This window comes from Leptinotarsa decemlineata, unplaced genomic scaffold (genome assembly GCF_025532065.1).
Source record: "Leptinotarsa decemlineata unplaced genomic scaffold, Ldec_3_MD MMD2_tig00000505_RagTag_RagTag, whole genome shotgun sequence".
Taxonomy (NCBI): domain Eukaryota; kingdom Metazoa; phylum Arthropoda; class Insecta; order Coleoptera; family Chrysomelidae; genus Leptinotarsa; species Leptinotarsa decemlineata.
Genome location: NW_027412549.1, coordinates 12,171,553 through 12,195,655, shown reverse-complemented (window position 1 = coordinate 12,195,655; position 24,103 = coordinate 12,171,553). Strand labels below are relative to the sequence as shown.

The 24,103-nt window shown below is 32.2% G+C and overlaps 1 protein-coding gene across 15 annotated transcripts in view; it reads right to left on the bottom strand.

Moving 5' to 3' along the window:
- The window catches only part of LOC111511081 (uncharacterized), a 64,208-nt gene that overhangs the window by 16,196 nt on the left and 23,909 nt on the right, over nt 1-24,103 (bottom strand). For 9 of the 15 annotated variants that reach the window (XM_074173964.1, XM_074173961.1, XM_074173957.1 and 6 more), the window contains 18 exons: nt 22,571-22,615; nt 22,420-22,515; nt 22,200-22,358; nt 22,078-22,140; nt 21,944-22,024; nt 21,831-21,890; nt 21,428-21,523; nt 21,174-21,257; nt 21,071-21,124; nt 18,473-18,529; nt 18,177-18,404; nt 16,991-17,200; nt 16,294-16,356; nt 15,638-15,733; nt 10,269-10,352; nt 10,020-10,160; nt 9,778-9,912; nt 5,416-5,848 (listed from right to left, as the gene is read on the bottom strand). In XM_074173964.1, coding sequence (XP_074030065.1) covers nt 5,416-5,848; nt 9,778-9,912; nt 10,020-10,160; nt 10,269-10,352; nt 15,638-15,733; nt 16,294-16,356; nt 16,991-17,200; nt 18,177-18,404; nt 18,473-18,529; nt 21,071-21,124; nt 21,174-21,257; nt 21,428-21,523; nt 21,831-21,890; nt 21,944-22,024; nt 22,078-22,140; nt 22,200-22,358; nt 22,420-22,515; nt 22,571-22,615 — 2,185 coding nt within the window. The remainder of the gene's footprint in view (nt 1-5,415; nt 5,849-9,777; nt 9,913-10,019; nt 10,161-10,268; nt 10,353-15,637; nt 15,734-16,293; nt 16,357-16,990; nt 17,201-18,176; nt 18,405-18,472; nt 18,530-21,070; nt 21,125-21,173; nt 21,258-21,427; nt 21,524-21,830; nt 21,891-21,943; nt 22,025-22,077; nt 22,141-22,199; nt 22,359-22,419; nt 22,516-22,570; nt 22,616-24,103) is intronic. The other 6 variants (XM_074173956.1, XM_074173955.1, XM_074173960.1 and 3 more) reach the window with 6 other exon arrangements.

Here is a 24,103-nt window from a genome sequence, read left to right as displayed (position 1 = left end):
GTTTCATTGGTATTCGACAGAATCGTCCTTACATACTTTTCTATTCAGACGTTTAATAACGATAATTTATAATGAACTTTGAATTATAGCTTCAATTTGATCATATGTAAATATTTTGGGGATATATCGTACAATTCCTTTAGATATGACGAAGTTTTGGGGAAAGCATATGTTATAGCCTTCGTTTCTCAATTTCTCAGGAATTACAACAGGGATGGCTATCAAATGAAGAAATCGACAAAATGATTCATAAGAAAGGCCATCCTGAGTCATATTGAAACACACCTTGATGCAGCACAAATAACTCCTGTCACAAACGAACAACATAATACACACAATGAAACAAATAACAAAGTGTCATCGCCCAAATGTATTCAGAACATGCAAAGTAGTTTACCAATTAAGGTCAACCAGCAGACATTTTGTGAAGTTGGAAAAAGTTGTCTTCATACCAGACTATCCCAGTTTACACCCCAACTGAACCATCTTATGAATTCCACCGCTTATCATGGGTACTTAATTCCAATTGCCCAAGAAATTCAAGAAGTCGAAAAAAATACAAACCTGATCAACCAAAATGTCATTAGTGATTTTTTATACACGCGAATGCTTCAGAGCGAATTGGAGCACGCATAAATTTACCAACTGGGAAGAAAAGTACAACCAAAACACAATGCGCCAATATCAAAACTACCCTCTCTTCATTCTTACTTAATATCCAATCAGTAAGATACAAAACTTATAAAATCTTGATTTTCCTCGAATCACAGAATATGCCAGATTTCGTTCTTCTCACTGAACACTGGTTAAGAGAGGATGAATCATGTTATATTCCAAATTATGTCACTGTAGCCAAATATTGCAGAAATAACTCGGCACATGGTGGAAATATGATTCTAGCGAATGATGAAATAGTCAATGATCTTATATTAGTGAACATTGATAAGAATGACTTTCTTTTAGTAGAAAATGAATCAGAATTCTATTTGGTGCATGAAAAAAAGAACAATCTGCACCATGGACAAACGTTTTGAACTTTGATTGTTCAGTTAACATGTTTCAAAACTACCTGAGAGATATATTCGAGAAATGTTTTTCAATGAAAAAGTTCAAAATCAAAAATAAAGAAAAAACCCCTGGATAACCCAAGGAATAAAAAAAATCGGCAATAAATCTGAGATCACTACATACTATTAAAAAATTCATAACTGATGAAATTTTCACATATCATATTTCAATACATACAGAACCATTTATAGAAAACTAATAAAGCTTGCCAAACAACAATATTTTGAAGACAAACTATACATGGCTGAAAATAAAACAAAAGATAACTGGGCTATAACAAATAAAGTACGTGGAAAAGGTAATATATTGGGTATTAATGCGGATAGAGATCCTAACGTGTTAAACAACTTCTACTGTACGATAGCACAAAAAATAACATCAGAATTACAACCGACAATTCATCCAACTGAGTTTATAAAAAATATAAATATTACAGATAACTTTCACCTATTTGATACAGACATATATGAACTGAAGCAAACTATAAATGAAATAAAGAACAAAGCATTATCTGTTTATGAATGAAATATCAGTTAAAATTTTAGAAAAGAGAATTTTTAACTGCTTAAGTATTCATAACATACTATGCGAATCTCAATATGGAATCCAAAGTCATAAAAACATAGGCGATGCAATCTTCTTTTTTCTGGAAGATGTATAAATTGCTTTAAATAATAACAAATCTGTTGAGGCAGTATTCAGTGATTTCTCAAAAGCGTTCGACAGCGTGAACCATGAAACACTATTATTTAAACTTCAGTGCTATGGCTCTAGAGGATTGTCAAATAACTGGCTTTACAGTTATCTAACAGGCAGGAAGCAGTTAGTAAACCTCCAAGAAAATATATCGCATATTGAGAATAATACATCAGGTGTACCACAAGGTTTGGTTCTGGGTCCTATAATTTTTCTGCTTTATCTGAATGATCTGGTAACCATTGACATTAAAGGGAAATTCACACTTTTTGCGGATGGCACCACGATTCTTTGTCGTGGGACAAATGAAGATAATCTCAAAGACATCATAACTCTGGGTCTCTATAGGGTTGAACAGTGGTGCGATTCAAATTCCTTATGTTTCAACACAAATGAAACAAACATACTTTGCGTCAAACTCAATTTTGACGACTTACTTATAGAAAATCATATAGTTAACAAAACTCACACAAAATTTTTAGGGGTAACAAAATAGCATGTGGCTGCTATGCAGTTCGAGTTGTTTCTAACGAACTCAATCAATCCTCAGCCAGAACTGTGTATTTTTCCTTGATAGAGTCGACCTGAGATATGTAATTGCCGTTTGGGGTTTTGAAGTCGGCAACTACTAAATTCAGTATTCGTTCTACAAAAAAGGGCTGTCATGTAGGGCAAAATCACAAGACCATTGCAAACCACTTTTCATCAGTCAGAAAATTCTTACTGTACCTTGTTTATTCCTTTTAGAAACTGTTTGTCTAATTCACAAAAAGTTCTCCAACTCAGCAGCAAATAATGACAGACGTTACCACTCTAGAGGAAGTCGGAATTTACCCTTGCCAATCCCAAAATCAGCAATTACAAAATTTTCTTTGATATACGAGAGCAAGAAAATATACAACCACCTTCCAATGTGCTATAGGGCAATAGTTTAAAAATATTCAGTAAATTAGTTAAAGGAGTACTTCTGACTCGAAGGAATATTACTATGATGTATTTCAACTCTTAGTATTTCAGATGTTTACTACATATCTGTAATGATTTATTCATTTATTATCTGTGATGGTTTATACAGGGCTATTCAAATTCGTTTCTGTACATGGGGATCTCGTAAACGATAAAAGATAGAGTGTCGGTTAAATTGTGGCAAAGTTGTGTATTTCAGGGACCTATTCAATGATGTAAACAAATCGAATGTAGCCCTTTTGGTTCTTGAGATATACAGGGAAAACAAAAAAATCCCAAATTATTTTTTGCCTATATCTTCTTTATTCGCAGACATATTGAAAATCTGTCCGCATTTTGCTATTGGCACTTGATGTGGGCTCTCAGAATATATCCATGAATTTTTTATACAGGGTGTCATCTGACTTGGGGCACCCCTATCTTTGAATTTTTAAATACGGACCTGTATTTTTGTTGTAGTTTTTAGATCGTAGACGTTCACTTCAAACTGAGAAATTAAATTAAATTTTATATTTCTGGATGTTTCGGTAATATTCGATTATAATTGTGTGAATTATTCCGTTTTAAATTACGGCCCTGGAAATTGGTTGACTCTGAGTTGAATAAAAACATAATAGCAACTTTCACGTCTCCCTATGTATCGTAGAGTTTTTCGAGAGCTTTTTTTCATTTTTAGGTACCTATTCATATTTTTTCCATTGCTCTGAGCGTTTTCTACAATGAACTTCGAATAAGAAAACCTTTTATGATTATTTGAAACATATCTACATTGTTGTTATCTAAATAATGTTTCTCCAACATTATTTTCGATACTTTGCTACTCCAAATATAACAGAATTGAAATGATAAATTTTACACAGGATATGTGACAGAAATGGCCGATACTTGAAAACCCGAAACTTTCTCAAGTAACACGTTATTGAGAGATTTTCACTAGACAGTTAAAAAACTGAAACTGTTCAGTGGAAATTTCAGAATAAAGTGTTATTTAAATTACAAAAGATAGTTGGTTAGTAAATTAAATGAGTCACTTGGTTTCAAGTTTCAAAACACATTCGTCCGATATGAAATCTATACACCGTAATCCCATAAAACAGTGTCTTTGGGATCATTTAACACACCCATGACAATTGAGGTGACTATCCGTCACTGACAAGTCCGACAACATAACGTGCTAACGTCACCGGAGATAACTTGCTAGAATTCATGCGAGCGCTAACAAAGACAGACAGACAGTTTTGAATTAGTTTGACCTAGATCGCAAGGAGGTAGACAGATAGTTTCATCTGGAGCGCAGAATTTGAAAATGAAGAAGGCGATACAGTGCGATTATTAGGTGCGACTGAAGTAATGAATTCATTCAGTGTTATTTGTATGATCAAATAATTGTATTTGAATAAGCATACCACTCACGACTAGACGACAGTCAATAAAATCACAAGTAACACTTCTGAAAGTAACAGACGATATTCATATGTCCACGGTTCATAATTTACTAACCACCTTGGTGCTGCTTGACTTCTCCAAGGCATTTGATCTTACTCATATAAATCATGAAACTAACTTGCTCGGAGAACACAGTCAGTGCTTTTTAACAATCAAATTTCAATTTCTTCCCAAATTCATTCAGGAGTTCCCCAGGGATCAATCATAAGGCCACTCCTTTTCTTGATATATACATTACAATTTCCTTCCAGAATTCAACACTGTTCAGTCTATATCTATGCTGACGATACTCAAATATACCTTTCTTTTGATGAAAACAACTTAAATCATGCTACCAACTTACTTAATAATGATCCCAACTCTCTCATGCAGCTATCTGATCAACATTGTTTGAAGATAAATCCATCCAAGTCGATAGTTTTATTGTTTGGAAGAACGACAGCTAGGAAGATATGCCTATCTGAATTGAAAATTGTGATAGGCGATGAGTATGTACCTATAGAGAATAGTACAAAAAATCTGGGACTCATTATCGACAACACCCTCGATATTTCTCCCATGTGTTTTTGATTCAAAAAAGAGCCTATAATGTCCTGAGAGTAATATACTCGAATAAAAATATTCTGAATAAGCGATTGAAAATAACTTTATGAAAGTGTCTCGTGTTCTCACGCAAACTATGACGATGTTATTTTTGGTTCTTCCGTTTTGAAATGTGATAAAACTAGATTGTAAAAATTACAGAACACCTTTGTTCGCCTCATATGCGGCTTACGTAGGAGATACCATGTAACAAATGCTTTGAAATGAACAGCTCTCTTCAAAGCTTTATTTTCTAATTATGTAGCTTGACTAATAAATTGGATTCCACCTGGTTATAAAGACTTACCATTGACTTTGATTCAAGAAACACATTAAAAATGAAATGTTGAACAAATTCCTTGCGCTAAAGATGAAATGATCCAAAATTGATCCAAATAACTGCATCAGTATTTCACATTATTGAACGTCCTTCTGTGCATCTACTTGAGATCCACGTTTTATGGTTGAGTGGAAGAAGTATCTTCTGCTGAATAGACTTGAACTCTGCCTTTTGACTGACATTCTTTTCTATTTATTTTGTATTGTTATATTATCATGTATTCATATAATTTGTATTTCAGTCAGTAGAAACGATTATCATTAAGTTCATAGTATGGCCTAAATATAATCATGTAAAAAATCTAAAAAAATTCTTACCTAGTGCCTCTTTCAATCCTATCAGCTTCTCTTTGCAAGAATTGATTTGCGCTTGACAATTCTCGGCAATTTCTCTCGATTTACCATTATCAATCTCATAGTTCCTGATAGCATTTTGCAATTTCATGATAGTTTCATTCAATGAAACAATTGTGGCATGTAAGTCTTCATTCTGTTTCAAGGAACACTGTAATGTATGTCTGATATTCGCAATAGCTTGGTCGTGACGACCGAGATCAATTTCTTTTTCGCTAACTAATCTTTCTAGTTCGGATATTTTCGCTTCGTGAAGCTGATTCATCTGGTTCTCGAGGAGTACTGTTTGCTCAGCAGCATTTAACTGAGTTGAAAGTTGTTGATTCAGGGACTGAACATTCATAAACGCCTGCATCAATTTCGAAGACTCCTCGTGAGCCGAATTGTTCGACAGTGTCTAAAAATATAAATAGAGTAATATAGAAGTTGTGAAGCTTTCTGGGCCAAAGTCAATGTTAAGTCGGGTTTAAAACATTGTATCACGGACTTTTTTCCCTGACGTTTCGCCAGCAGTGAGAAATTCCATTATACGGGGCGGCCTTTAAAAACTTAGGGATATAAAAGGGTGATAGCTGTGTTTGTTCAGTTTTTTCAATAACGAGTTTGAAATATTGATGTAATTTTTTATGGTGTATGATTTGAAATGAACATATCCCGTACTAGGAACTTGTCCTAGATTGTTGCCGAAATTCGTTTTCGGCTGTAAAAACCAGTTTCGAATATATATATATATATATATATATATATATATATATATATATATATATATATATATATATATATATATATATATATATATATACATCGGAAAAGTCTAGAGATATTTTTAAAAATGACAATCGCTTTAGGGAAAAAAGTTGACGGGTGATTATTAAACGAATGTAACTTACAACAAAATTTATTAAATGGTCAAAAATACTGAGTGCGCATATAAGCAAAACTAAAAAAAAAATATGGCTCTTCTTTGACACCACGAAAAAAAATCATAATACAAAAAAAAATGGAATCAGTACGTACAGTACGTTTCGCTATACAATAGCTTTCTCAAGCGTAAACTGTCCAACTGTCATATTGAAGTAGTGAGTCTGGTGACTGGTGATATGGAAAATCAAATGAACATTTTAGGATATTTTTATGCATATCTTCATGCATCAGTATCTAGTGCTGCGGTTGATTTGGGAATATCTCGAATTTCTATATGGAGAATTTTACAAAAACCATTATAAATTAATTAGGCTGCAAGCTTTGCATAAAGATGATCCACTAAAACGGGTAGAATTTTGCGAACAATTTGGCACTAACATGGACATACGAAAATCCAAACTTTTTGAAAAAAATTATATGGACTGATGAATCACAATTTTCACGTGAAGGAATATTCAATTGTCGAAATAATCACTTCTGAGCAAAGGGGATTCCAAAAAAAGTCAGTTTTGATGTTTTTTGTATGTTCATGGATGATAAAGTTTCTATTTGCATATTTATGAAGAAAAGTTGAATTCCGAAAAATATTTTGATATTCTGAGATAGACTGTGAGTATTTTCTGGATAATTTGCCCTTGAACTTGTCTCGGAATTGTTGGTATTAGTTGAATGGAGCTCCTAGATATTGCACACGTGAAGTGAGTAGGGAACTAACCGATATGTTCGAAGATCGGTGGATACGTCGTTTGGGTCTTTGGATTTGACCGCTTCGATCACCGGATCTGACTTTCCTAGATTTTCGCCTCTGGGGAAAAATCAAAGAAAAAGTATATAGAACACCTATCAATACGAAACAGGAACTGAAAGATCTGGTTAGATGTGTCTTCGAGGAAATCAAGGCGTCGAAAATCCGCAGAGCCACGATGACTGATCACGTAATAACATCAATCCATCAATGTTTACAAGTAAATGGTCAGTATTTCAAGCAACTGAGCTACTGAATTTTTGTCATATCAGTATCAAATGTCAAATAATTGCGAAGCAAGTTTCACAATATTATCTCTTGTTTTCTAGTGTAGAATTTTTTGTGTTATCAATTTAATTTTGAAAAGTGTCCGTTCTTGTGTCGAAATAGTAATGTTTGTCATACGTGTATTTCAATAAACTTTTCTGAACTAATGTAAAGCCATTATTCATTATTCGATATGTTCATTAATACATTTTCCCCCGAATTTTCTCATTTGTAATGTTATATTTGTATAGAAGAAAAAAATTATAGAAGAATTCATTTCTCATAAACGGTCAGAGATAGTTATCGGACATAGTTGATAAAAGTTGTTCACATTAGTTGACTGAATTCGACAATTGAATAATATACAGGGTGTTCCATTTGAAAAAAATTAGTTACGGTCGTTTATAGAAGATACATATTGAGATGTATTTTTCAGACACTCTGTATAAAATAATATTTGAAATCCATTCTGAAGTAACAACTACCATATCTTATCTCAATGTTGCCAGAAGTTGAGTTCGATGTATCAGTTAATTCATGCGACATTGAATATTAAAAATACCATGTTTTCGCCAAAAAAAAATTGTAAAACAATATTTTAAAAATGATGAGAAATGAGTAAAGAATATGTTCAACAAAAGTAATTTGGATTTTGATGCAGAATTTAAAAATGATATAATATATAGGGTGTTCCATTTGAAATTTCCAAGTTGATGTCTGTTACATGTAGATGTGGCAACATTGCGGTCATGAAAATATTTTCGAACGATAGATCACAACCATTTACATCGGTAACCAAAATTTAAAACTCTCATCTTTTTTTGTTCTCTAGATACGTCTTATAGACCATCGAATATGGAATACCCTGTATATATAGGTATTCATCTTTTATAACTAAATATATTTTTCCTTCCTATCCGTATCTTTATTTGATTTTCAAAAATACCGGAATAGTCTAATTAGTGAACAACAGAATTGCCTTAACTGAAAGAAATTATATAGAAGTACTTTAAACAATCTGTCAGAAATTATGAGAAACGATTTCATATAAGAACACATTTCAACGCTGAATTTGGAGTTTCTGTGTAGTATTTTCAGATTTTCATTACTAAATGTTATAAAAAGTGAGTATGATAACGACTCCACCTGCAAAGACACCATCTATGACATCTAGTAGCCTGTTTCCAACAGAAGCTACAGAAAGAAATGAAAAGTGATTTTCCATCAGGCGAAGCAGCTTCGATGTCAAAGCTAAGGTTTGCAAAAGATTACTGTTAGGAACCCCAGTTCAATATATGTGAACACGCTTTGAGTTTTCAGCCGATCCCACAGATGGGATTTTTTTCCAGGGATTTCAAATCAATTTATATTATATTAGACAATGGAAATCCGAACTGATGAAATACCCATAGATGAAGTCTTCATAAGGGGAGTTGACATGTCCACTTCTCAATCGGGATTATTGTTTGCATTCATGGCCACTCGGCTTTTTACGATATGAATGGAACCACTGTTGAGATGTATGTTATATTGAAACTATTTTGGTTGACATTGAATTATAAACCTGTTCACAATAAATAAAAGATTTTTTTTCAGTAAAATACAATAATTGACTATGTGATATTATTTCAGAAAACAAAATCAAAAATATAATAATAGTCTTTGCCTTTGTTTCATAAGAACAAAACTAATCGAAGCTTAAGAAAAAGAACTGTTTTTCATAACCACTTTTAACGAAAATTCTAACAATTCGGTACCTAATAATTAGGATACGAAAATGTAATTACAATTGCACAAAATACACTAACGTAGAAATTCTAATGCTATAAGAGTAATATATGGAGTAGGTAGCCTGAAATACCTCCCCAAAAAATTTGCATACGGAATTTGTATAGGTACGTAAATGTCATTAATCATCATCATCATTATATGGAATGATCAACTCAGATGATTTAACGAATCCCAAGGACAGGGATGTTGACTGATTGTAGAGTTTTGTACAAATATTCATAATGATCCATTGAAAAAAATAGTTCCCTTAATGTGTTCATTTATACCTCCAAGTTATATTTTTTGAGCAACCTTGCGTATTGTTTCCCGATCAATCAAAGACTGATAAAGATTAACGAGTCTTGTAATGAGACTGAAATGAGTTTTAAACTGTGTTTTTCAATTTTAGTTTGTATGTATATAATTCATCATGCTTACCTTACCTCCGAATTGATATGCCACAAGAACACTTCTAAACTTTTTAACAGTCAATGATGAAACTAGTACAAATACGAAAAAGCAGAAAATAATATCTCTGAATGAGGAGATACACATGGATATTTTACAGAATAAATTCAACTTTGAACCATCCAACAATGTTTAAAATAATCCAAACTCACCAATAATTCTTGTAGATTTTGTAATTGCTCCGACATCAAGCCCATCTCATGTTTAAAATAAATAATAACTTCCTCATAGCATTTTTTCTGTTTCTTCACCTTATTGAAACTACTTCTAAATGTCCTATTTTCCTCCTGAAAATGTATAAATCATTTTCACAACTACATATATCAAAAGACTATGTGAATATATTTCATTAGGCAGGTAGGCACTATGAGCAAAGCAAAACTACTGAAAATACCTCAGCTGCTTTCAATAGATGTTGATATTTGAAAAGATTATTATCAAGACCATCAACATCTTGCAAGCTATTACAATGCTCTATTTCCACATTAAGGTTCAGTTCTTGTAAGCGCTCATATTCCTCAAGTATATAATTGAACTGAAAAGTAAAATAAATGTCATTCATATTTTCAAATCTCAAAAAAAAGATCGTTAACGATTTGTTATTTCAGAACTAAGAATATAACTTCAAGATAACAAAACTTACTCGTTTATCAAGTATATTTTTTTCAAGTTCCATATCAGCCATTATAGAAGTGTACCCACTCATAACTTTTTGTTTATCCACTTCCTGAGAAATTATGTAAATATATGAGCTCTACGAATGTTGTAATAGATTTAGTTACATGCAATTTCTTTTTGAACAAAAGCTTTTCCAAAACATGCGAACAATCTTGAATAAAATAAAATATCATACCAAGAAATATATTTACTTTCAAAGCTACCAATACAAACATTTTAGTTAAAAGGCAATTTCTGAGTATATTAATTGAACTACACCAACCACACACATATAAATTACAAGTTTCTATAGACAATGTTTGAAAACCAACAATGCAATGGTCACGTTTGTTAAATATTCATCTGATGATTGAAGAATAAGATGATCTACAGATGATATAATATTTAGGTAGTAAGCAACCTGAAAGTACATTTTTTATAGAAATCTGCTTCTCAACCATTGGCAACAATTTTCATCTCCACAGTATTATACCAGACTTGGTATATTCATTTTCAATGCACTATTATTTGGATTCCTTTGTGAGATTTTGATTATCTAGCTCATCAATATTCCTATTATATATAAATTAAATTTTGGAACTTGTCCTAAGTTATATATTGGTCAAACTGGCAGAATCGCATCTAGGACAATCAAATGAGCTATGTAAATAAGAAAACAAGTTCAACATATTCAAATCATCTTTTAGAGGAAAATCATATCTTTAACGGAGATTTCGAAATTTTCCTTATCGAAAATAAAGGTTTAAAGCTGAATCATTTGGAAGCAATGGAAATTAATAAAACTTAAATATTCAAATAATTTACTGAATGCCAAACTGGATTTAAATAGATCACCATTATTGATCACTTAGACTTCATAGACCTATTATAATAATTGATGTAGAATTTATATAATAATATGACATAAAAGTTGAGTAGATGCTTTAGGAAATTAAGATGGAGTAAGTACCTGAGTAGGTAGTTCTCATGGTGATTACATGAGAGAAATAAAAATAATTAGAGTAAAGAAGTAACTTTTAGTAGTTTATTTACTACAAAAAAGCTACTGTATTAGCGAAACATGTGATAATTTTGAGAATAAAGTTTGAAAAGATCAAATCGTAAGGTGTAGTTTATGAAATTACTATGGATATTCATCAAGTACGGCCGAATAAATCAGATAAATAACCATTGTTAGTTTTGAAACATCTTGAACATTCAATATTGTTGTACATTACGAATATGCTTCAATTTGCAATTCTAATACAAGCTTTTTCAAATCTAATATTAATGTTACAAAAGTCGGTTTTCATGAGCATGCATAATTTTTAAACACATTTGGATTTTAATTATGTAAATCAAACAGGTCCCACTACCAATAGAAATGTAAAAATAACACCTGATTCAACTACTTAATCTAATCGTTTAAATACACTCTGGGACAAAAATAGGGCATATTTTATTTCAAGATTTTCTTTCATGTTAATTTCTTTTCCCTCAACACGTTATTTATTTTTATTGATAAATCTTCAAAGGCCAAAGTATTTTACGTAAATTTCCATTCAGTAAAAATAAAAAAATGTTTGCACATAGTCGCTATTGCTGAATAAGTAAAATAATGGTACAAATTACAAACTTTGAATAATAGTGTGCCTTTGCCACTATTAATGTCTATTATTTTGTTCATTGTTGTCAGAATGACATTTTGAGTACTTTATGTCTTGATTCTGTAGTTTTCCTAGTGAGATGCCGCATTTGAGCAAATTAGTATGTGTTAAAATTGTTGCAATGAGGGAGGCAGACAAGGAGATATTGTGCGGAGATTGCGTATCCATCAATCAACTGTTTTTGGTATTCTGAAGCGACAATGAGACTGGGGAGTACAAAAGGAGGCCTGGTCAAGGATGTAAGAGATGTACAACGCGAAGAGATGATCAATATTTGAAAATAAAATCTTTGCAAAATTGCACGCTTACAGCTCCGGATATCAGAAATGGTTTACTGAGTGTCAAAACAGTAATAATAAGACTCAAAGAAGTCGGTTTGAATCCACGTAACAAATCTAGACGGTTATAATTTGCCATAGCCCATGTCAAATGGAATGAACAGCAGTTGGGACAAATTTTTTTCACAGATGAAACAAGAATACAGTTGTGGAAATCAGATGGACGTGGTCGAGTATTCAGAAGATCTGGAGAACGTTTTGCGAAATGTAATCTTGTACATAACGTTAGCTTTGGTGGTGGTTCCGTTATGTTGTGTGGTGGCATTAGTTGAGACAGTCGTACCGAGCTCATAGAGGTGAATTTAAGAATGAATGTTGACTAGTACATACACAACATCCTTGAAGAGTATGTTTTACCTTAAGGCGGCTTAATTGGTTACGACAATTTCTTGCTAATGCATAATAATGCTCGTGCACATGCTGCAAGAACAGTCACCCAGTATCTTGAAGTTGTTGGACTTGAGGAAGTGGAGTGGCCACCAAACAGTCCTGATGCAAATCCCATAGAATATATTTGGGACATCCTAAAAAGACACATACGAGCATGAAATCCAACCCCTAACTCACACAGGAAGAATGGAATCGAATTCCACAAGGAACCATCATTTTTTTTAACAAATTTTTACCAAAACTAGTCTATACCATTACTTCTTCTACAAGTGTGTATAGTTTCAATATCTGGATTATTTGGCAATCAATATACGTTAAATACTTCAGCATATACCATTTAGTAATGAAAACTGCATAAAGATTCAGACAAATAGAAATAAACATGAAACCAAGGCTTAAAATAAAATGTGCAATATTTTTGTCTGTGAGTATATAATATAGGACATTATTTTATTAGAAGAAATAACTTTTATGAAAACAACAAAAAAACTATATTCTTCTTAATGCTGTTTACCATTCAAGACGTTACAAATAAACCAGCTGATCTAAACTTTCTCTATATTATTTTACTGATTGAGCGCTGGCTTACAGTAGATGAGCCATTTTCTTTGACAACCTATACAAAAGTTTTATATCTCATGGCGGAACTATGATACTGATGAAAAATTCAGTTCTAGACAACTTACCATTTGTCAACATTTCAAACTATGACTATTTGTTAATGAAGAATTCGTCCTTAGTTTCTGCAAAAGTATCAATTATATTCAATAAGTATATATAATTAGGGGAAAACTAAGACTTAATCATCTCCTGTTGAAAAAAGATAATTTATTCTGGTATGAGAAAATGTTTTCAATATATTCACTTCACGCCAGAGGTTCTAATTACACCTAGCAATATTGTTTTTTATTTTTATAGTTGTTTTAATAAAATAAATTTACGAATTGTTGTAAATCATGCCCGAAAGAAAATAACGCCGGCTGCCACTGGTAACCATAAACCAAACGTGACGTAGCTAAGAGAGCGCGAATGCACAATGTTCCCTGCCGCTCTAGAAGCAGCGAGAATAATGCTACCGATTTCGATGGAACTTCGGCGAAATGTCTACGGTATTCGATTACGATATTTAAACGCTGGCCGCGAGCATATCGACACAGTCAAGTGGACGTTATAGTGCGGTACGCGAAGAGTTCCAGTAAGGCGATAGACATTCAAATAATAGTTAAAAGTTTTAGTTGAAATAAAGTTAGGTTTGATTATTCAGTGTAGTCAATTATTGGTCAACCCACCCACCCGAATATTTCAATGATAAGACCTTTTGAAACTTTCTCTCTCAAGATTTTATTTCAATAATTGTGAATTATGTTATTCTGTTTGTTTTTTGACAAGGCACTCAACGCATTCCAAAATCTTTTCTGCTTTCAGAAATCAGTGCATAATGCATACATTCTGATTTCTGATGTAAAAATATTGGATATGTCAAATAGTTCCAATCAACGAATTATACCTTGAAATATGTAGGTATATTTTTCATTTTATATGTGAAGATCGACTTTTGTAATATTGCATTTGAAATTAATATATTAATAAACTTCCACCAAAGGACATGACAAAAAATTTGCAAAATCTACTCCAAAAGTGACGAAAACTAAATATACCTAATACATTATCGTTCTTTTGTAAAAAATATACTTATTTGTTATGGTTGTTTTTCTACTTCGATGTTTAAATAAATGCCTTTACAAAGAGTAGAATATAATATACAATCGTTCGAGATATAACTTTTGTCCTCGCAGTCTATGCACAAACCAGTGATAATGCCACAGTTGCAGATGGAACGTTTAGTACTTCAGCTTTCGATTACGACCCACTAGCCCGGATTTTGATCTCTTCAATCGTGACTTTGGCCGTGGAAGCCTATATGTTCTTATACTATTAAAATAATTGAAAAGATGAAAATGCCAGAGTTAGTTATTGGACACACACTGCTATGTTTTAGGCAAGTCTATATGTCTAAGTTATTTTCAAAATATTCATCTAGGGTGTAATTTATTTCAATGCCTGAGACAACATCAAAAGGCATGTAACCTTTTTATTTTAGAATAAATCAAGTATTTTTAACCATTCTATACAAACACCGAAGTAGAAAGAGTATTAAAAATCTAAAACATATTTTTTACTAGATAGGTGACTTGTTTCCCAAGTTGAGACACATGCAGAAAATAAGTATTGCGAAAGTAATTTTATATTTTATATATATATATATATATATATATATATATATATATATATATATATATATATATATATATATATATACAGTAAAATGGATTAACGGGGTCTCTCATCAAGGCTCTACTCAAACTGCAGTTTGAGTTGAGCCTTGATGATGACAGGACGACCAGTTGTCGAAAGCGCTCGCAGATAATGAATAGAAGATATAAAGCTTCAAATCCTTTTTGTAAAATTTAATATTGAAATATATATATATATATATATATATATATATATATATATAAATGTATATATATGTATATACATAAAAATTATGAAAGCTAAAGTCAAGCTAAAATATAAACAGATTAAATTTTAAGAAAAATTAATGATTCCAACTCAGGAAGCATTTCACAGAATACAACAAAAAATCATAATAGGTTGCTTAACTACATTATTTGTTATGAACACAAAAAATACTGAAAAAATAACACTCTTTATAAATAAATAAATCAAATTAAATAAGTGCATAAATAAATAAATTAATATTTCTGTTACAATTTGAACATAAGGTGTGCAATAATTGTATCAATGTTAGTAGTCCTACTTACATTCGAAAAAAATCTATTAAGTATTCACCAAAATCAACAAAAAAATCAAATATCATGCACGGGTCTTTGTTCATTATTTGGCGGTTTAGATTCAGAAAATCCAAACCATCTAGTAGTCCAATAACTTGAACTCACATTCTCTTCACATTTTTGCTTAGTAGTGTCAAGTTCCTGTTTTGTATCCACCAAAGCTTTCTGTAGATTTGAAATTGTAGCTCTTTGTTGATCGATCTATACCAAACAAGAAACAACTAGACTTCATTTGAGAAAAGTAGAGTAATAATAAATTTGTCACACTTCAACAGAATAATAATAATTCATTCTAGGAAATTAAAACAACAACAGTAAAAATATTCATAAATTGTACCATCACATGAAAATATTATTTTCATTTGATTTAAATTCACTTATGTGTAAGTAAGTTTGAGAAATATCTTAATCAATACGTGATCTGTGTGGGTTATTTCACTGTTTCTTCAATTAAAGCATGTGTCACTTGAGTAAGAAGCCATAGAAGAGCTATATTTTTCACTTAACTCGCCTTTTTTATCGAGATCCTAACTTTTTATAGAGATCTCAACTTTTCTTGAAGCTCAAGATATCGACATAAAAATCGTGATCCCGGAAAATACATTATATACAATATCAGAAATAGAATATGTACCCAACACTACCTGATGATTTTACTTGGACACAATTTTATCAGATATCATAAACTGTAAGTGTGTAGTAATTAAAAATGTAGAATATATGTTAATAATATTCTCAATTTTATTGCAACATGAACTTACCTCAATTTCGTATTTGGTTTGCGATGCTTCAAGGACATTTATCGAATTCATATATAAATCCACCTAATTGACATAAAATTATTTATGTACAATCTTGTAAAGAAAAACAAAGCAAAAAAAATAAAAAGCTCAAGCACAAAAAGCTAAATAGAATATTTCTTCCACTACTAAGTGCCTAAAAATATATGATACTTTCTAAATACGAGTACAGTAGAACCCTGGTTAACCGAAAAGAAAGGGGGGTTTGAGAGTTCGAAAGACATTTCGGATAACTAAACATCTGATAATATCCTAATAAAATGTGTATGTAGGAGCAATAGATTACAAATTATTTCTTTATATGATACTTTGTTTTTTATTTTGAAACAAGTATGCTAGTTACAATTTATTTTTTCTCAGTAACAAAACTCATGTATTAAAACATTTGGTGATTCTTGTTTGTTTTTATTTAATGAATCATTTCGGTTGACCTGGGTTTTAGATGACCCAAGATCGGTAATCTGAGGTTTCATGGTATGTTAAATGAATGTGTCCTACAATATATAGATATTTATCATAAATGCATGTCTTATAATATATTTTTTGCAAAAGGCTGTAAAATTTCAGAGGCTTTTCTTCATATAATTATGAATTATTTTGTGTTATATGTTTGTTGTAGAATATTAAAATTTTTGTACATCAGAAAAAAGTTACCCACCGCCATTTGTAGATTATCAGCTCTACCATCAGAGTTTTGTAAGGTAACTTCCAATTCGTTTATTCTATTTTTTAAATGTTGTATATTTTGATTATATTTTTCTCTTTCTGATTTCATACTTGTTTCTCCTTCTTTCAATGATTCTAACTCTTGTTGCATTAAAACCATTGTTTCATTTTGATTTCTAATTATTTCATCCCTATTTTGAACCTAAAAAATGTAGGAGACATATAGATAAATACTTAGGGTTAGTTTATAGGTTTGGTTTAAACTAGGACTGAAGTTTGAACTATAGAATTGACAAGTTTGAACATTCTCATCAAGGAGTATCTTTAGATTAACCTCTGACGACTGTTCGTTTATGTAAATGATGGGATGGGGTATGCATATTAGCTAAGGAAGTGAATATGCTGACGAGTAATTTGTTGATGTATAGGAATCGGTAGAAAATTGAAGAAATCAAATAAGTTTCTCTTGATGTTTTGTTTTAATTAAGGTCTAAAATTTGATTTTTTTTATCAGATCGTCTTTTCTGAAATATTTAATAAGACGTTTATCAGGGCAATAGATGTAAAGTGTAATATCAAAGTTTGGTCATTTTTTTGAAAAAAAAAACAGAATTTGACCCAATTCCACTAACTCCTCAATGATGTGAGCCTGCATTTGTGAAAGTTCACTTGATCATTGTTTTGTGAGGAATATTGGAATTTCATCCAATCCAGTTGACTTTTGTTTTTCAGTTTCAATATTATTCCTTCAATTTCATGTTCGATGAACATCTAGAAAATTTCATCAATAACATTCGATTGCAGATCTTTTGGCAAATATTAGAATATCAGTCTTGGAACAGGCGCTGCAGATAAAAGCAATGAACTTCTTTTGATAAAACTGAAGTTGAAAAATATACTTTGAAAATTATAAATAAAAGTTTGAAACAAAAGAAAGGACTAGACTACTTATTGACAAAACAATCTCTGCAATTCTGTCACTAATCATGAATTCCCCAGAAAATGTCAAGTTATATACAATGAATATAACAGTTATAATCGGAACCTATGAAACATTGAAGAGCTGCTCGAGGTTCAAATTCAGTTTGAACTCTAGTTCAAACCGAATATATAAAACTGATCTTTACTACTACAGATAAAATAATTATTTTGAATTGATAGAACATATTCAGCCTCACCAGTTCCATCAACTTATTGATATTCATGTTGTCCTTAATATCACCATTACTATCTGCCTCAACGTGTTCTAATTCATAAATTTTACTTTTCAAGCATTCAATATTCTGGCAAAATTCTTCTTTTTCACGTCTCAGGTCTAGTTCAGTTTCTTTTAGGGATTGCAGTTCTTGCTGCATCATATTCAAAGTATCATTCTGGGATTTGATTATATTATCTCTATGTTCCAACTGAAAAGTTTGAGAATTAGTAAAGAATATAAATATAATACAGATATCCTTTTCCTATAAGTACATACCAAATCAAGTTGGATATCTTGTTCCAATTGTTCTGGGTCAATGAGATCCGTTTGCACCTACAGAAAGAGGTATTCAAAATAAACTACATATTTTGATCTATTTATACATTCTGTCTATATTTAGAACCAGATGGCATAGGCAAAAGAAGTAAATTACCTCGTAATACCTATGAATGTAAAAAATAAATAATCTATTATAAAAAAACAGATTAATATATTTATGAAAAAATATTGTTATAGAAAAGATACACAATACATGGATTAATAAATTTATAAAGTTTCCTTTGGGATATTTGCAACCCTAAACCATTCTAGAAACAAAATCATTAAACCAAAGCTATATTAAATACAAAAACAAAATTTTTTATTTCTGAATAGAAAAATAATTGATATCGTTAATGTGATAAGAATATACCAATACGTTCAAAAATTATGAATTTTCTAGAATGAATATCGAATGTGCGATAAATTAACGTGGATAACTGTGAAGAAACCTTAAAAAATACATATCAATATTGACGTGAGTAAGGGGAGGGGGGGGGGGGAATTTGCTTACTTTCGCTGACAAGGAGAAGTGGCGTTAAAAATGACTAAAATTGGTCTTAAATAATAATTAAATGACTCCTAATCTATATCGGAAACAGTGAGCTGATTTACAAAGTGGAAGAACGGGCTGTTTTAAGAATCTCTTGCTGAATGGTGATTGAATTTTAATTTTCTGAAAAAAAAAATTACTCATCAGAATGAGCTTTCATTGTTATTGTTTTATCTACCCACTTTTTTATAGGGTAGTTCAGATTTTCAATGTATATCTTTAACGACCAAAATTTTCAGAAAACGTTTTTGGTGTTGAAGAAACACGAGCTGGTGTTTAATTCATCCTGTGAATGGATTTGTCGGGGCGAATGGCGGGGGATCACTGTCTCTCTCTTATGGGTGTTTGACAGTCCCCCGGTGCAGACCACACGGCACTCACCCAGTAAAGTTATCGGACAACCACCCAATCCCGCGCCTGCGGGTAACAGGCGTTGGCCGGTTTCAAGCTAGATGTGTGGGAGAGGTGTCTCGCAAGAGCCCTCGGCGGTTACTCATCCAACGCTGGAAAGGTAACTTTCCTAACATGAGTGCAACTCGGGGTAACGTAAGGGTATGCGGTGCAGACCACACGGCGTACACCCAAAAGTTGTTGATGAACCGCCCTATCCCGCACCTACACTGGTAATGGGCGCGACATCTTCGACATATGATGTGTGGTAGAGGATGCTCGAAAGAGTCCTCGACGGTTACTCATCAAACGTTGGAAAGGGAACTTTCCTAACATGAGTTCTAGGGGGGAGGTGAGTGCCCGCACGCGGCTGGAGGCTAGCGAGCCTCATCTCCAACTGGCGTTGGCCTCTTAGGGGCAGCGGCTCCACTAGCGGGTAAAGGGATACAGGGTTGCGGTAATCCATTCATGGGTGCATTGCAGCCCCATACCGAGGCACTGGACGGCTTATGCTGTTCCGTGATCCTCGCCTGCTTCTGTACGGATCCGAGCGTTCGAGGTGTCGGGGCTCGCGGTCCTTCCGGGATCTAGTATCCGAGTCTAGTCTTGGAGGGCACCAAGGCAGACGCTTGAGGTGTCGGACCCCGGTTGGACGGAGCTACTAGTATCCGAGCTTAGGACCCCGACCGGCCACTTCCGGGACCATATTCCCAACTGATTTGGCATGGTTGGCGGGGGCAGGTGTGCGACGCGAGCACTCTCTGGCGAAAGAAGAGCTTAGTTAACTTGTACGAACGTTCGGTCGAACGCTGCCGATGGTCCTGTCTGTTGGTTAGCCACACTAAGTAGATGTAAGGAGGCAACTCCGGGTTCGGTGAGCGGGAGGAAGCCCTGCGAAATCCTGTTGGTGTGGGGTGAGGGGCGGTACCCGCAAGGATTTCCCGAAAATCCACCCCTCCACACCCGATCGCATCCAACGCCAGGGTGCGTCTAGGGGGCCTAACCGGCCCCCAGGCCCCCCGGTGCGGTCGTAACTATGACTCTCTTAATTTGAAGCTCATACGAAAGTTCTGTTATTCAGAAAATTTACCAAAATAAAATATACTACCGAAAGTGGACGCCGAATTTTGTTTCTTCAGTATCATTGAAAATGGATTTTTTTATTATTCTTTTCCAGAATATGCAAGTTTTCGTCTCAGAACCTTAGTATGAGCTTCAAATTAGAATGAGAGATAAATCCATTTATAGGAAAAGGTCAACACTAGCTTACTCTTCTAAACACTGATACGAATTGTTTATTATTTATTGACTCCTGCAAGATGTAGATGTCAGAATTTAATAAAATTCCAAGTTTCAAGTCGTAAAATGGATGCAACAAAATATGTTTAACCTTTAAATCTGATCATTGTGGATAAATTTACCTAAATTATAAATGAAATAGACGTTTCATTATATAAAACTTTTTCTACACTACTCGCGAAGTTATCTCGACGACGTTAATTGCAGTCCAAAGTACGTGTTAGTAGTGTTGGGGGCTCTTCAAATTCATAAAATTAAACTACAATAACCTGTTTGAAAGCTTGTGTAAAATTGTATGGATTCGAATTCCTTACCTCTGTGTTATCTGCAAATCCCACTCTGGAACGTCCTCTGCAGATTTTACATACCTGAAAAACTAATATTTAAGGAATATTCCAGACATTTCAGGCATATTACCTTGGTCTTTTCTTGAGCTTCTTTCAATTTATTTTCAAATTCTTCAATCATATTTTTCAATGTGTTGATTTTTTGAACATTTTTCTAGAAAAATAAAATGTGCATGAGAACCATTTGGACTCAATGTAAACAATAATCTATTAACGTTTTAGATATCCGAATACTATCTAATACCTTGATCAAAAATTGAAAACATCGCTTGAAACAGAATTCATAATACACTGATTAAAAAGAAAATTGAAATAAATACTTACATTTTCTTCGTCTTCTTGCAGTTGCTTTGTTTTCTGCAAAGTACCTTGAAGTTCATCTATCGTTCTAGTCAAATTACCGATTTCGTCTTGTGTAACCTGGATTATATTACATTATACATTCAGAAAGAAGCAGGTGATAGTTACAAATGAAAAAAAATTATAATATCCATTCAAAAATTATAAAAAAAAAAATTGAAAGAACTGGTTTGGAACAGGAAAACGGATATGATTGTATTTAAGGAAAATCCTCAAAATTTGTTCAATTATAATATTGGCAGATGAACATTAAAAATGTTATGAACTAATTATGTTGATCACGATGTACGAGAATTGGTGAATAAAGAATTATTTATTATTATCTGTAGGAAAGAATAATGGTTTGTATTTATTTTCTAAGACTTACTGTTATCATAAGACATATTCGCTTCTTCTGATCATCCACTGTACTTAGTAAATTTCGATTCTAAAAAATTGTTTTCTATATTTGATGTGTGATGGGTGTTTCTCATTTTTTACCTCTTCATTCATTTGACACAATTCATTCATTAGCTTTTTGTTTTCTTTCGAAAGACTTTCCACCTTTTTAATGCAATTATCCTGGAAATACATTTCTGACATGGAATTTCAATGGATGGTATACTAAATATTACCTCTGCATTTATAAAATTATTAATGTCTTCCTTCAATTTCGTCATTTCAATCTCAAGGAGTCTCTGAATATTAAACATGTGTTTTAAACCATACATGAATAATTACTTCCGGATTACCTTACTTTATCTGTAGTATACTTGAGAACTTTCTCCTTCAAATTTTCCGTTTCATTTCTGAAGTTTTTGTTATCTACCAATAATTTTTCGTTTTCCTCTTGGATACATTTGCATTTTCTCTCAAAGATTTTACATTTTTCTTTAAGTTGTGACCTATCCTTAATCTACATAGCAAAACATATTCAAACTATTTTCAAATGTTCAGAAAACTTTCATACAACCTACAAATTCCTTAAATTGTTTTTCCAAATCCATAATTTGAATTTTCTCTTCTTTTACGTTCACTTCCAAAATATGTTTTTCTTTTTCTAAATTGACTAACTAAAAGTGAAAAATAAGATGTATTTTGGTTCTGCAAATCTTTAAAATAAAATACCTTTGATCCGAGAGTTTCTTTCTGACTTCCAAGGCAAAAACATTTCTGCAAAAATTATGGATGAAGAGAAAAAAAACGTAGGAAATAACATTGGAATAAAGAAACTGTCCTTAGGTCAAGTGAATGAAATAAATCTAAATATGTACCTATATATTTAAAATATTTACCCAAAACTTAAATTAATAAAAAACATTTATTATGAGTGCATTATTTACAATAAATACAATTCATACGAAAGATTTCACAAAAATGACTGCTCTTGTCATACAGAGGCCTTCAAATTATACTTATTAGTGTTGATGGCGGAAAACTGGTTTCTTTTTCAACTTTTCCAAACATTGATTATTGTTTTTCTTCAGTTGTAGTAATAAGTCTTGAAATTTAATGACATCTCTGATTTTTGTAAATACGTTTTCAGCAGTAATATCACACTAAACGACATAAAATCTAAATTTTTATTCCAAAAATACAATTTGTGGTCTTACAACAGATCGAGTTCTCTCTTCCAAAAATTTCAAGCCATTGTCGACAATATACAGCCTCTCGACCAAAACTTTTACAAGACTGAGTAATTCTTTCAGTTGCTTTTGTTTTATTTCAATCAATTCATTCAATTGAATAATTTCATATTCCATAAAACCATACAGATTATCTTTTGTTATTTTTGAAAAATTGCCCAAATCCTCAAAAATTTTGTCTCTATCCCTAGTATCTTTTGGCATAGATTTCTGCAGATTATGTTGCAAATTTTCTACTGAAACTTGAACATTGTACTTCAGCAGTTCTAGTTCATTTGCCTAGAAACAATTGGTCGGGTATCAAACATATAAAATATGAAAACTCATTTATATTTGATACAAAATGCTTACCAAAAATATTGATTTTTCAAGTAATTTTTGCTCTTCAGTTCTCAATTCTCGATTTTCCTAAAAGGAATGTTCCACGATTTCTTTCTTTTATTAAAAACATTAGTTACTTCTTTCAAGAATTAAAAACAATACAAATCAACGTTGAGCTTTATTAACCTCTAAGTTATCAACATACATTTTCACAGGTATATGATTAGGTATCGATATATTGGTTTTCTTCAACCTAGATTCAAAATCAGTAGTTTTCTTAACATCACAGGTACTATCAATAAAAGTATTACATCTGTTCATACTGTAATTTGTTAGCTTAGATCGATCTTTAACAGGGCGTAGTAGCTTCTTGAAGTCGATCAAATCATTTTCAGATTTACAAAGATGCAGAGACTTTTCATTCTGAACGGTGCCTTTGTACCTTGTCGTCAAAGCTATTTTTTCGGCATCTTCATTTTTAAATTTATGTTTGCATTTTGAACAATTAGGTGCATGCTCTGTAAAAGTATTATCAATTTTTTTATCTTTTCGTACATCACAATCCTGACGCAAATATATTAGAGTCGATTTTCCCGATTGAACAATTTTCTTAGTATGGTTGACAACCAAAATTTGTTCTCTGTCAGTAGTTTTTCGATGGATATCGGGAGGACTGACTTTTGAAGGTTTATCA